Source organism: Electrona antarctica, assembly GCF_951216825.1.
Source record: "Electrona antarctica genome assembly, chromosome: 1".
NCBI lineage: Eukaryota > Metazoa > Chordata > Actinopteri > Myctophiformes > Myctophidae > Electrona > Electrona antarctica.
The window spans coordinates 30,384,614-30,399,495 of record NC_136806.1 but is presented as its reverse complement, the minus strand read 5'-3'; the positions used below and the strand labels follow the sequence as shown (position 1 = coordinate 30,399,495).

At 43.4% G+C, this 14,882-nt stretch overlaps 1 protein-coding gene across 1 annotated transcript in view; it reads left to right on the top strand.

The window, feature by feature from the left end:
• Positions 1-14,882, top strand: part of ppargc1b (peroxisome proliferator-activated receptor gamma, coactivator 1 beta) — a gene marked incomplete at its 5' end in the record, with an annotated part of 129,466 nt that overhangs the window by 86,836 nt on the left and 27,748 nt on the right. Inside the window, 2 exons of the mRNA XM_079525629.1 lie at positions 331-519; positions 10,648-10,851. Coding sequence (XP_079381755.1) covers positions 331-519; positions 10,648-10,851 — 393 coding nt within the window. The remainder of the gene's footprint in view (positions 1-330; positions 520-10,647; positions 10,852-14,882) is intronic.

Here is a 14,882-nt window from a genome sequence, read left to right as displayed (position 1 = left end):
TCACACAGGGACAGGGACACAGGGACAGTCACAGGGACAGACGTACGGACACACATTGCCGTCTATAGGAGTGGCTGGCACCACTCAAAAATACCCCCCAAAAAACCATGAATACGAACATTGGGAATGTGTCCAGCTTCCACAACTGGCAGTTGTGTTTGCACTTGCGAAGTTACTGACGTACATTTGTACATTTGTGTATCGAAAAAACAACCTGCCTGGAAAATGTCCTGATCTTTGACTAACCTCTCTCTCTCTCTCTCTCTCTCGCTCTCTCTCTCTCTCTCTCTCTCTCTCTCTCTCTCTCTCTCTCTCTCTCCCTCCATCCAGTATGGGGAGGAGGAGGTGTGTTCAGACCGGCTGGACGCTGACTTCCCGGACATCGACCTCTCCCAGCTGGATGCCAGCGACTTCGACAGCGTCAACTGCCTCAGCGAGCTTCACTGGTGCAACGACCAGTCCTCCGACGCCTCGCCCACGTCCACACTGCACTACAGCACGGCAGACGAACTCTTCGAGGTGAGACGGAGGAGGGCCCGACTGGCTCCTCTCTCAAACGCTTATTTCGTCAACCCATTTAGACCTGAGGCGATTTTTATATAGCAGATCTACAAGCTCGTAGCTTGTAGATCTGAGCTTGTAGATCTGTTATTTTTCAATAGATAAAGTATAACATGATGCTTAAAACACCTTAAAGGGGTTCCCGTCCTGAATGGGTTAAGGAGGGGTTGAGTCGGTGTGGATGCCGTTTTTCAGCAACGCCTCACTGCTACACATTCACACTTGCATCAAGTTGCAACTATAGTGCTTCTGCAGTAGGATAGTAGGATATCACCATTTAAGACTGCTAGTCTGCTACTACTAATATCAGTAAGACACCCTGAGGGCGAGAAGTGAGGTCGCTGAAACAACAGGTCTTAATGCCCATATATGGACCTTTCCTTTTTTTAATTGACGTTTTCGGGCCGGGTAGGGCATACGATGTGTGCTAATAGACCTTTAGCTAAGTCCCTCCCCAAACTCTCCAATCACAGCTAAGCATAACATGGGTTAGACAAACCTCTCCACCAATATTTTTCCTACATGATATAACATTGTTTTAAAAATGAAATGTCACGCACATATTTGGAAGAGATTTTGAAGGTCTGTTTCCAAAATTGAACCAGTATTTAATGTGTAAAGTACATGATATTTACATTGGAATGAATGAAAGTGTGCAACCCATGGGGAGAGGGCGGGGCTTAGCTAAAGGTCTATTAGTAAGGCCAGGCAGGGTTTCGGGCCAGCCCAGGTAGGGCCGGCCCTTAATTTTCGGGCCTGTTGAGAACTCTAGTTTTCGCCGGCTGCCGGTCGCCGCTGCACTAATAACTTTGGGGCAGGCCCGTCTACAGTTTGAATGGACAGGTTATCAGTCAAAAGGGAGACATCGAAGAGGAAGGACGGGTGGGGAAGCTCCAAATATGGAGAGGTGTTTGAGGTTTGAGGTCAGATGTAGAGTTGCTGGCCGGCTCCATACTGTATATGCAGATCTTGGTGATGATCCAGTCTTCTCCATGTACAGTATGGCTATCCAGGGTTTGATGAGGTCAGTTAAATCCAACAGGACCATGGCAATTTCTCCTGATGGCAAGCTTATTTTTGCTGCAGAAAAGTAGCTAATATAACTAAATGCCTCCCTAGATGCACTGCCGTACCGTACCGTATGCAGGGTCAGGATTCAGGTCAACCCTGATAATGCTGCTGCAGTGCATGCGTAATGTCGCTACAAGGCTAAAGTGCTCTCCAACAAAACAACAACTAAAAGATAAAACCTTACTGGGGGCATCTGAAATCACCTTCAGCCTGAGTAAACACCATTAAGCAGAGGTCAGAGCCATATCAACATTACATCTACAGACAGAATCGCCCTCAGGCTCCATTATTGCGTGTTGTTGTTATCGGATAATTTCAAGGAATACCCTTTTAGTTTGGCCCGGGCTCATCGATCGGATCGAACTACGTAGCGCTCCGACGCAGCACGGTGAATTCCCCTGCTCCCGTTGAACCGGGCAAAACCAGAATCTATAAGAATACCAAATCAAAGACACAGAGGTAGTGTTTAGGTAGCGCCAGGGTCGCTGGGAGTGTAATGTAACTCCAGTAGACATTGCGGCCCCGATGCTTCCATGCACAACACAGTAATGTGACATCTCTACTTCAGTGGTGGAACAAACTACTTCAGTAAAGGTATCGATACGCCAATGTAGAACTGCTCTGTTACAAGTAAACTAATTACAAATGTATTACTTAAGCACTTAAAACGTACTTACTGTACTTTTTAAAAGTACGTCTAGGGCTGAAGTGGGAAATGCATGTTTTTTTGTTTTTTTCATGATCAAAATCTACAAAGTAACTACAATAGAAATTCAAGTTTTCTTTTTTTGAAATTATGTTTTTATTTCGGTCATTGTGTACGAGCATAATGAACAACTTCATCATGAGAATTACATTACATTCATACATATACAGAGATATATTTCCCACGTTCTCAATGGTGACCAAAGTTACAAACATTTTTCTTTTTCTTTGGAGCAAAAATAAAAACATACAAACAAGAAAAAACAAAAAAGACGAACATCTGGGCAGCTCTTAAGGGAAAAGGGGGAAAGGAGACGCTTTCACATATCTACATTACAACTTATTTGTAAGCAAGTACAGGGTCATACATTCAGCAAGTTACAATAAAAGAAAGGAAATGAGAATAAAACATAAAAACAAAAGAGGCATAGGACGAGCGATAGCAACACAATACTTTGTTTTCCCTTATTCAGCAAAAGTCTGATCGGACAGGTGCGATATATTCAGTCCATTTAGTCCAGATCCAGAAGAACTTTTCTTCCTGTAATCTAAGTGAGTACGTCAGTTTTTCCATCTTGTATATATCATGAATTATCTCGATCCATCCCTCTACCGTGGGTGGTTGTGGTTGCATCCACCTCCTAGTGATAGCCTTCTTGCTAGCCACCAGGAGGGTCAGAATTAATTTTTTATCGTTACTATCAAATAAGTCATGTGGGAGGTTTCCTAGGTACAAGGTATCAAAACGGAAGGGGATGTCGATCCCAAACACCGCTTCTAAATGATCATGAATTTCCTTCCAATATGTATCTAGAACTGGGCATTCCCAAAACACGTGAAAATGGTTCGCTGCATTTTGATTGCATGACCTCCAGCAGTCTACTCCTGTACCTCTGTATCTTTTTTGCAGTGGTGTTATAAAATACCGTATATGATTTTTCCAATTAAATTCTCTCCACATATTTGAACATGTTGACTTCCATAGCGATTCGCAAGTTTTCTCCCATTCTTCTTCAGTTATAGTGAAATTCCCTTCTCTTTCCCATTTTTCTTTTACATATATCGTATTTTCAGTCGTGTTCTGCTGGAGACCATTATACAGTCTAGAGATAATCCTACTGCATGTAGGAGAGTCTCCTGCTGACAAAAACACCCTCATGAGGTCTGAAGACTCCAAAAACAAGGCACCACTCAACGTTTGGTTCATGTAGTTTCTGAGCTGCAAATATCTATAAAAATCACATTTTTCCAGGTTATATTTCTTCTGTACAGATTCAAAGCTCTTGAGTGCCCCCTTGTGTACAAAAGTGGTGTAATAGTTGGTTATGCCTTTTGAGACCCATCTCCTAAATCGACAGTCAGTTCTGTTTGGAATAAATTCTGTGTCATACGCACACCATCTCAGCATTTTGGCCCCATTTTTAAGGTCACGTTTTTTCAATGTTTCTTGCCAAATCTTTAATGCTGTATTAATCCAAGGGTTATTTTTATCTTTCATATTATTTATTAACCTATCATCCCCAATTATGGCGGCTAGTGGTATCCCCTGAGCCCATGCCACCTCAATATCTTTCCATCTTGCCGAATATGAAGGCATGCACCAGTACACAAGGGTCCTCAGCTGAGCGGCACAATAATAGTCAAACAAACAGGGGAGGCCAAGTCCCCCTGCTTCCCTTTTTAATTGTAGAGTTTTATATCTCACTCTGGGTCGCTTGCCCTGCCATATGTACCTGGATATTAATTTATCCCATTCTTTAAATTGGTTGGGTGCCACCTCGACTGGGAGGGATTGGAATAAGTACAGTAACCTTGGTAGGATGTTCATTTTAACAGAGTCTATCCTGGAACTAAGGCTCAAAAAAGGAACGAGGCTCCAACGTGCCAGATCGTCTTTTATTTTTCCATTCAGGGGGCCATAATTAAGATCCGTTATTCTAGACAAGTCTTTGGGCAGAACAATTCCCAGGTATCGTATTGAGTCTGCGTCCCATTTTAGGTCATACTTCCCTAGTATAGTCTCGGGCGGGTTGTAGTTAAAAGTGATAACCTGGGTCTTTTCGATATTGAGCTTATAGCCCGAAAAAGATCCGTATTTCTCTAGTCCCTCCATTAGAGTCGGAATTGATTGTGTGGGCTGTTTTGAATATATTAACAAATCATCTGCGAATAGCGCCAATTTGTGTTCACCGTCTGCCATGTTTATACCTTTAATATTTCCATTTTGTTTTATCATTTGGCTTAATGGTTCAATGAAAATCGCGAAGAGGCTACAAGAAGCGCTGCAGCCCTGTCTGACACCACGTTCCAGAGTAAAAGACTCCGTCAGGTCACCATTTATTTTTATTCTAGCAGATGGATTTTTGTACAACGCCTGAAATGTCTCGATAATAGACTCGTGAAACCCAAACCTCTCTAGTACCTTAAATAGGAAGCTCCAAAATACTGAATCATAGGCCTTGTGAGCATCAAGGCTTAATAGAGCTGCCTCCTCCCCACTCTGAACTATTTGGCTAACAATGTGTAGAGTTCTTTTAATATTATCTTGTGTTTGCCTTTGACGAATGAAGCCCGTTTGCTCTTTTGAAATTATGCAAATTAGAATCTCATCTAATCTTCGTGATAATATGGACGTGAATAATTTGTAGTCTAAATTTAGTAAACTGATGGGTCTGTAACTGTTACACTCGACTTTATCCTTTCCTTCTTTCGGAATGACTGAGATTATTGCTTCTTTCCAGGAGGATGGAGTCTCTCCGGTCTGCATTACCCAGTTAAAGGCTCTTAATAAAGTGGGTACCAAAACCTCCCTCAAACCCTTATACCACTCAGCCGTGAAGCCGTCTGTGCCTGGCGATTTACCCCCCTTCAGCCTAGAAATTGCTGCTTCTATTTCTTCCATTGTTATTCTGGCTATTAAATCTTTGTTTTGGTTTTCCGTGACGGTAGGCAGGTCAAGAGACGCAAGGAAAGAATCAACCTGAGGTTCATTATTAGTTTGTGGTTGGGAGTATAATTTCTTGTAGAAAGTGTTAAAACTCTCTTTAATTTTCTCTTGGCTAGTCTCTATTACCCCAGATTCAGGATTCTTTATCTTTAAAATAGTGTTGTCCGCTTGTTGCTTTCTCAACTTGTAAGCTAGTAGTCGCATTGACTTTCCTCCCACCTCATAATAACGTTGCTTGGTGAACAGCATTTTCTTTTTTATTTCTTGTGTTCCCAAATCCTCCAAATTGTTCCTTATTTCCTTCATCTCCTGCCTTACCCCGAGGTCCAGGCTATTGGCATGATTTCTTTGTAGGTGTTTCAATTTAATTTCCAAATCATGTGTCTGTTGTCTCCTCAGTTTCTTGGCTTGGGCAGTGAGGGAAATAATTTTGCCTCTCATAACAGCCTTAAGGGCGTCCCAGAGCACTGATGGTGATACTTCTCCATTGTCATTCAGCTCAAGATATGTTTCAATGTCTTTTTTTAGATCAGCTTTAGTTGCTGGATTGTTTAAAATACTTGAATTAAATCTCCATAGTGTGGACCTCGGTTTCCCATTAAGGCATATAGTCATGTAAATAGGGCTATGGTCTGACAAAGCTATTGGGCCTATGCTACAATGCTTTATCTTATTAAAGTCTCTATTGAAAACGAAGAAATAGTCTAGCCTAGAGTACACCGAATGCGGAGCACTGTAGTGAGTATAGTCCCGGCTGGTCGGGTACATTTCTCTCCAAACATCTACTATTCCTACTTCCTTCATCAATGCAGCTGCTTTCTTGGCTATGGGTTTGGGTTCCGGATTGCCCCCAGAAGCATCTAAATGTGGTACTAACCGAAAATTATAATCAGCAGCATTGATGAGGATGCCCTGTGATTTTGTCACCATTATATCAAATATTTGTTTGTAGAATGACCAGTCGCTGCCTGGAGGGGCATACACATTCAGTAAACTCACTATGGTTCCCTCTATTTTCCCTATTATCAATACAAATCTGCCTTCCTTATCCTTAACCTCTGATATGTGTTCATAGTTCACTGTGTGTGATATCAGTATGGCTACCCCTCTCCTGGGACCGGACTTGTAGGAAGATGAGTATACATGTTTGAAACCTGACTTGTTCAGTTTGGCATGCTCTGTATCATTGAGGTGAGTCTCTTGTAAATATGCTATTTGTACCTTATCCCTTCTCAATTTCGAAAGTATCCTTCCTCTCTTATTTGGATTGATTAAACCATTTACATTGAATGAAACTATTTTTATATCCTGCATTTAGGTTATACCCTGCACATTATTCAACATGACAGTGAAAAGCGTCTCCTTAGTTACCCAAACAAGCTGCAAACAGACAAAAACACACACAACAAATAGAAAAAAATAGAATAAAATGAAAAGTGCATCTCCAAACTCCAGGGTAGAGGTCTCTCGTGCGACCCTACACCAGCTCAACAAGGATAACCCCCCCTCTCTAGGCTGGCAGGGGGGGGCCTTAAAGTTAGCAACATAGTTAGGTATCATGTTTGTCTTTCCCGACCTATTAGTATTTTCTCCTTTAGTAGATTCTTAGGCTAGGTAAATATATATGCATCTGAAATATTTCCCCTGCTTTTCTCCTAAACAAAACGAAGAAAACATAGCAGACCCACAAGCTCGCAGCGCGCCACTCGGTGGCGCGCCATGAGCTTGTAGATCCGCCACATATTGAGTATAGATTGGACTCACCAGACCCAGTTTCAGGTCTAAACCGTGCGTTCATCACGTTCTCATTTCACCGACCGTTACTTAGTGTTGTCAGTGTCCTCTGCTTCTTTGGGTGGTGGTGGTGGTGGTGGTGGTGGTGGTGTCGTCTCTTTTCTTCTGAAGGTCTGCAGCTTGTCTTTGAAGTTCGCGTTGCGTCTTGGGCGGAGTTCTCGTCTGTCTCCACGTCGGGTGTTTTTCTGCCATGTCAGTTGCCTCAGTTGCTCCATCAGCGTCTCCGGGGTTTTAATCACAGTGATGGAAAAGCCCTTCTTCGCCATGTCCTGTGTGGCCTCCTCCGCCGTGTCGTATATCTTGGTTCCCTCGCTGTAGTCCACTCTTAAACGGGCTGGATGTAGAGTTTTAAATGGTATGCTTCGGTCCTTCAATAAATGGCGTGCCTCTGCATAATCTCGGCGTTTTTGGAGAACGCGTGGGGGGTGGTCTTGGTCCAGATTAATTCTGTTGTCTTGCCACGTGAAACCTTTCTTCTGCCACGCCGTTCTGAGCACCATTTCTTTGGTTTTGAAACTGAGGAATTTGGCCACGATAGATCTTGGCGGAGCCTCCGTCGGTGGTTTGGGGCCTAGGGAGCGATGTGATCTCTGTATGTGTAGGGGCTCTGTGTTCGGCAACCCCAGCCCCTCTTGTAGTAGTTTCTCCACGAAATCGTTCATTGATGTGGGGTCACTTTCTTTCCCTTCTGAGACCCCGTAAATACGGACAGATTCGCGTCGGGAGCGACAATCTTGATCAATCATCTTGGTATCAAATTGAGCTAACAGCTTTAGCATCTCCGACGTGACGTCCTCTGTGTTCTGGATTCTTTCCTCCGCCTTCGTGATTCGACCCTCTGCTTCATCCATTCTTGTGTTTGTCTTCTTTATTTCTTCTTTGATACCTTCGAGTTGCTTTCTGTTATCTCGTCTGAAGTCCCGCAGTTCTCTGAGGACTGTAGCCAAGTCTGCGTTCTTTTCCTCTGTGCGGGCTCCGCCATCTTGGCTCTCGTGGTATTCCGGAGAACTACTGCGGCTTCTCTCACCCTCACCAAGCTTGTTCGGAGTTTTGCTGGGTTTTTTGTTACGGCCTTTGTTGTTAGACATTTCTGCCCCTCTCTCGTTGTTTCAATTTATAAGTTTGAAAGATAATTTCACTGTTTGTGGGGCTTTCTGTCAATTTCTGGTCGGGAGCTCCTTCGCTATGCTGTTATCCTGCTGGCGTCATAACCGGAAGTCAGAAATTCAAGTTTTCAAACAAATGTAGTGGAGTAAAAGTGCAATATTTTCCTCTGAGATGTAGTGGAGTATAAATAAAAGTACTGGAAATTGCTGCTCTGATTCCATATTCTCTCTCTCTCTCTCTCTCTCTCGTTCTCTTTCTCCTCTGACTTGCCACCAGCGTATTGTGTTCTCTCGGTATCTCCCATTATCGATCCGACGTACACGCTGGCGCAGACACTCGGCCGACAGACAGCCTCTCGGTTATAAATAAAACAGAATACAAATGGAATGGACTCATGAGCAGACAGACAGGTGGACAGACAGACAGGCGGACAGACAGACAGACAGACCAGTTTTGATTTTGTCGACTAATACCATGGCGAAAAATGTTCGTCGACTACCTTTTTTCACTGACAAAAACTAAATGGAAACTAAATGAAAACTAAGCTATATTATGACAAAAACTAAGACTAAATGTTACACATAAAAACTAGACTAAAACGTTAGGAAGGGACTACAAGAGATCCAGTATAAGTCATTTTACTCTTGGTTGCATGTTGGCTATTTTCAGCAAGTGTAAAATCAGCCATTACGACGCCATGCTAAACCCCTTGCCCTAAACTACTTTTTTGTTTTTTACTATTGTGAAAATAATTTTGTAATAGTTCAACCAGACTTGTTGTGAGCCTGTAGATTGATTTTAACTATTCAAAAATGTTTTTCAAAATATTAAAATAAGGCAAAGTAGTTTATGGATAATAGCAAGGACGAAGATAGAGATCTAAGACACTCGACACTGAGACAGGTGGGCAGGCGGACAGACGGACAGACAGACAGACAGACAGACAGACAGACAGACAGACAGACAGACAGACAGACAGACAGACAGACAGACAGACAGTGTTGATGTCCATCGATGCGCCACTGATTTACTGTTGCTCGTTGGATGTAATCCCATGTCGGAATTGATTCGTGTCTGTGTCTGTCGTGGGAATGGGGGTGGGGGATGGGGGGGCTGGGGGGGATGGGGGGTGGTGCTGGTGCTGGTGGGGATCATAGACGGCTCATTGGATTGGGGCTTGGATGCACTATACTCCCCCCAACATGCACACACACACAAACACACACACACACACACACACACACACACACACACACACACACACACACACACACACACACACACACACACACACACACACACACACACACACACACACCCTCGGGCGACTGGTAAGAGTTTGAAAACCACACAGGAAAGTCATTGATCATTGGTCCTATTACATTAAACTTCATTTAACCTTGCAGGGCAGAGAGAGAGAGAGAGAGAGAGAGAGAGAGAGAGAGAGAGAGAGAGAGAGGGAGAGAGAGGGAGAGGGAGAGAGAGAGAGAGAGAGAGAGAGAGAGAGAGAGAGAGAGAGAGAGAGAGAGAGAGAGAGAGAGAGAGAGAGAGAGAGAGAGAGCGTTTTTGGAGATTCTGTCCTTCATTTCGTCAATAGCCCCTTTACTTTAGATCTGCTATTTTAGAATGTATCTTTCCAACATGTTCAGTTGCTGTATAATGACATGGACAAATTAGGGACTCCAGTGCTTCATTCCAGTGGTTTTCAACCCTTTTCATATCAAGACCCATTATTTATTCTGCATAAACCACCATTTGATGACATTTAGCCTCTCAGACCCACATTTCTAGAGAATATGTTGTTGTCGTTGGATAAGATTTTGTCCACAATTCCATGCGGTATTGATGTTGGTGCCATAAGAGAAATAACAGGCAAACGTTGATCAAAATCACAATTATTTTACATGCTCTAATGGTTTAGACTTCTTGTAAATGAAGTAGCCTAATGCAGGTATTTAACAGTAATTGTACACTCTTTAACAGTTAAAGTTCTAATAAGTGTATTTGGTTATACCAACTCTCCATCATTTAGCTGGGCACCTCCTGGAACCCCCTCAAGGACCACTGGTGGTCCCCAGACCACTGGTTGAGAACCCCTGGTCTATTCTGTTACACGCCATGCAACTTCAACTGTGACATTTAACAGATGACAGTTATTCCCAAGCATAAATAGTGTGTGTGTGTGTGTGTGTGTGTGTGTGTGTGTGTGTGTGTGTGTGTGTGTGTGTGTGTGTGTGTGTGTGTGTGTGTGTGTGTGTGTGTGTGTGTGTGTGTGTGTGTGTGTGTGTGTGTGTGTGTGTGGGTGGGTGGTTGTGTTCAATAAAAATGTGAAAATGTTCGTCGACTACCTTTTTTCACTGACGAAAACTAAATGGAAACTAAATAAGCTATGGTGTCTAAAACTAAGACTAGATATATAAAATGTTATATTATAATTTCGTCGTCGTCCCCCCCCCCTACAGGAGGAGAATGCAGCTCTGCTGGTCGGCCTGACCGACATCCTGGATGGCATGGTGGACGCGGAGGTGGGCGGGCTCTCGGTTTTCCCCGCCCTGGGGGATGAGGAGGAGGAGCCGCCTGAGGACGATGATGAAGGCCTTCCTCTGGACGGCGGGGCCTTCAGTCAGCCCCTCGGCGGCGGGGTGGAGACAGAGGACCCGTCTCTGGTAAGGAAAAAAAGGGCCGTCCCAAATTCCTTGCATTTAAAATGTGTGCACATGTCTCGCCATTTTTCTTTATCCACACTGAGGCCCCTTTTCCACCGGTTGGGATCTTGTTCAGTTCAGAACCAGTTTTTAGTCCATGAGCCAGACCTCCAAAATTTGAACGTTAATTTTGAATTGAGTGTGCAAAACCATACCTACCTACCTATATTAAAGGTATATTCAGTGATTTCACTTAATTCAAATATCACTTCTGTTTTTTGTTTTATTGTGATAATCCTCCCTAGGGTTAGGGTTAAAAAACCTTAGGTTTCGTTTTTGGCTAGGTGGCCAAGTCTTCATCCAATCAGGATGAGAGGGGCCTTCCGCCAATCATGATCGAGCAGATCAGTACCTTGGTGTGTGTGCTGTTGGCCTGTTGCACTTCCCCCCACTGTAGAGCGTGTGCATGTGCACGTCTGGCCATCGGGGCGGACCGTTTTTTTTCTCCAAATCACTCAAATCACTGAATGCTCCTTTAAATTGTTTAATGGATCAATATAAGTGAAATATGTCGGATGATGATGTTTATAAAACCTCTCGTGTCTGTAAACAAACTATTTATCATACGTCGATTTAATAGCCAGATTGATACGGTCGTGAGTTACAGCAGTGGGGGCAGCCATGTTTGTTGTCTGACGCTGTTAAGTGACGGGGCTGATGGCCAATCAGCTTACTACTTGGCTACGTTCGGATTTCCGAACGTAGCTGACACCGTCATCGGGAGAGACTCCAGACCAGAATCGCCAGAACATATTTTCTTAATGGGTGTGGCTAGCGATTCAGGGCTGGAGCCAGGCTAGGTATTTTGCCCACTCAATTCAGAATTAACGCTCCAATTTCGGAGGTCTAGCTCATGGACTGAAAACTGGTTCTGAACTGAACCGGTTCCCAACCGGTGGAAAAGGGGTCTGATTGAGCACACAGAAGGCTGCATGGATTAAAGTTCTCAGTCACCACAAATGATTTCAGTCATTATTTGGATTCAATAGAAGCAACGGCGTGTCTTCTGTGAAAGCAACCCGCGTACCGAAAATACAGAAATCTCCGAATTTTCGGCCATTAGTTATTTTAAGATGAAAGAGTATTTTATTTTATTTTTTTAATTTTGTATTGTGCCACAGCTGCTGTTTCCTCCCTTCAGGCTGTTTGGCATTTGCGCTCACCTTTCCATGACCTTTGTCAGCCCGAGAGGTCCAAAGTCTGGGCTTTTACCTCGAAAAGCTAACAGTACAGAGGCACAAATTAACCTCTCCTCCAGTCGGCTGTGTTTTTCTCTGTCTGATTTGTGCATGTGGGTGCGTTGGCCCCCCCTCTCTCTCTGTGCCATGGCAGCATGTGCTTTATGTGTGTGTTTGTGCTCTCCCTGTGCCCCCTGTTTTCACACAGCGCTGCAAGATGCCCCTTGCCCCTCCCGGCCTAACAAAACATTCCCTGAACCTCATTTCTAAGGAAAAAAAAGAAAAAAGGACGGTGTTGTTTTCAGCTCCAGTCTGCACCTGAGCACAACACCAAAAGAATCTGTTAAAACTCCCAGGAACAGTTTGTCATCTCGTTGAATAGTGCGCCCTACTTTCCACTTCTTTTTTTTCTCCACACTCACGAAAGAATGCAGGCAGGGGACAATCAAGCAGCTCGCGAGAGCTTAATTGAAGTAGGAAGCTATTTCACCATAATAGATGGCTTATGATTAGCTACTGTAATGCATCCTTATTTAAGTTGTCAGAATACATCCAGCGGCACTTCCTTAATTTGCTGTAGATTTCAGAGTGATATAAAAGCGAGAGTGGTGTCTCTCCCCTCTTGTCTTCTGCTTTTGAAAAGAGCCTCATCTAGCCACGGCCTACAAAGATGCTATTGTGCGATGGTGGACTTGAATGACACTGGTGGGCTGAATACCTTACAGTGTAAATTCAGCGCTCTTTGACTGTCTATCACACACACCGCGTCATGTGCTAATAAAACCGAGCTGCCTCCCAAGTCAGCGGAGGTTCACAGAGTTCCACACACAGAGGAATGTTCAGCGCTAAGCTGCCGCTGCCTGTAGCAACTGAAATAGTTCCAGGAAGTCATCGAAGACGGACCAAATGAGCCCCCTTGGTAATAACAGCTACAGCGGTCAGTCGATGGTAGTAACATTGCAGGGTATGGCTGAGATTAAATTGTATGGAAGGAAAAATAGCCCGGGGGGGAAGTGACATACTTCTCAAATTGGTGGAAATGATGATGACTTTGCTGAGTTGAGATACGTAGCTTTAAACAGTTATGGGAAATGGTGATGGGCTGCAGAGACCTAAAACCAAAAATATGAGTCTAATCCTTGAATGAAGAATGTTGACAGAATGTTCATGTTTTAGATTGTTATAAAAGAAAGTAAAATATTTGTGTTAGAAATGCTCATTTGCAGCTTTCTTTCGTTTTAACGATTTTTGATATTTTTGACAGGGGGAGGGGGCATTCAGGAGGTGACAAAATGGACATATTGAGCCTACGACACACTATGGCATCCCCCTTGTACCTCTACCTTCACATTCAGTAGATCCTGTGATCTTTTGTGGCCAGATGTAATTTCCTGGGTTCTAGTAGACTATATTACAATAAATAAATTGCTGTAAACTTTTGTAAAAAAATGCATATTTAGCCACTTGTTGGAATGCCCCCTTGTCAAAAATAGCTAAAACTAAAGAAAGCAACAAATGAAAAAGATTTAATACTCATTTAATACTGATCTTTTACTTTCTCAGCCTAAAACACAAAAAAAACAAGTTGTCATTTAAGCCCTGTTTCAGAATACATGGTGAAATGAGCCAATCTGCAAGCTCACGACAACCCTCATACATAAACGGACTGAACCGGTCTTTCGACTTCTGTTGAGTTGTTATACCAGCGCTGTGCAGGTGTTGTTATGGGTGCAAACCCATAGAGCATGGAGCAGCCAGTAGGCTTAGTCAACATTTCACTGTTTTAATTCCAAACATGACCCATGTCGCGTCATCATGACCTTGCCTCACTCCGGGTAGGTTATCAGTCAAATCACATGAAAAAAATATATATAAAAAAAGAGAAAGCGTAGGCTGGTTAATCAGCTACGCTCGCTAATCTCCTTGGTTTCCACCTTTTTGTATTTAGTCAGAAAGGACATTTTAAGGTCAAACAAGATGAGTGATGCATGGCGTGGTTGGTTACAGACTACCTTAATCGCACGGGAAAAGCACTGTGTAAAATATTTCATGCGTTCGCGCGTGCGCGCACACACACACACACACACACACACACACACACACACACACACACACACACACACACACACACACACACGCACACACACACACACACACACACACACACACACACACACACACACACACACACACACACACACACACACACACCCCCTGTTACCTGCAGTATACAGTATGGGCATCTCCCATCATGCTTATTGTCGTTGCTGTCGGGCAGAAACCTCTTATCTCCATATTCAAACTTTTTGTATGTTTTTTCGTAAATAATTAACGCCCTACTTGATCATACCACGGCGTCACAAAAGCATCAAAAGTGGTAGATTTGCGAGCTTGAAACATGGCGTGAAGTGGCGCGTTTTGATCTTGTAGATCTGCTACTTTTGTCATTAAAAGAAGAAAGATTTCATCCTGAAAAGTTTCCTCCCGACAGAGACTATGTATACCTCAACAGAGCAGCAGGCTTGGTATACAGTAAGTTCCCCAATATGCCTCTATCTTGCATTTGCACTTAAATTAGTGATGCAGTGGTAGCTATGGCACATGCATACAGCATATACTGTATGCATATCATGCATGTACGTATACAGTGGTTTTCAACCCTTTTCATTTCAAAGTCCATTATTTATTCTGCATTTGAGCCACGGACCACTGTTTGATGACATGTAACCTCGCAGACCCTAAACTAAAGAATATGTCCACATTTCCATGCTGTATTGATGTATTAGGAGAGATAACAGGCACACGTTGATCAAA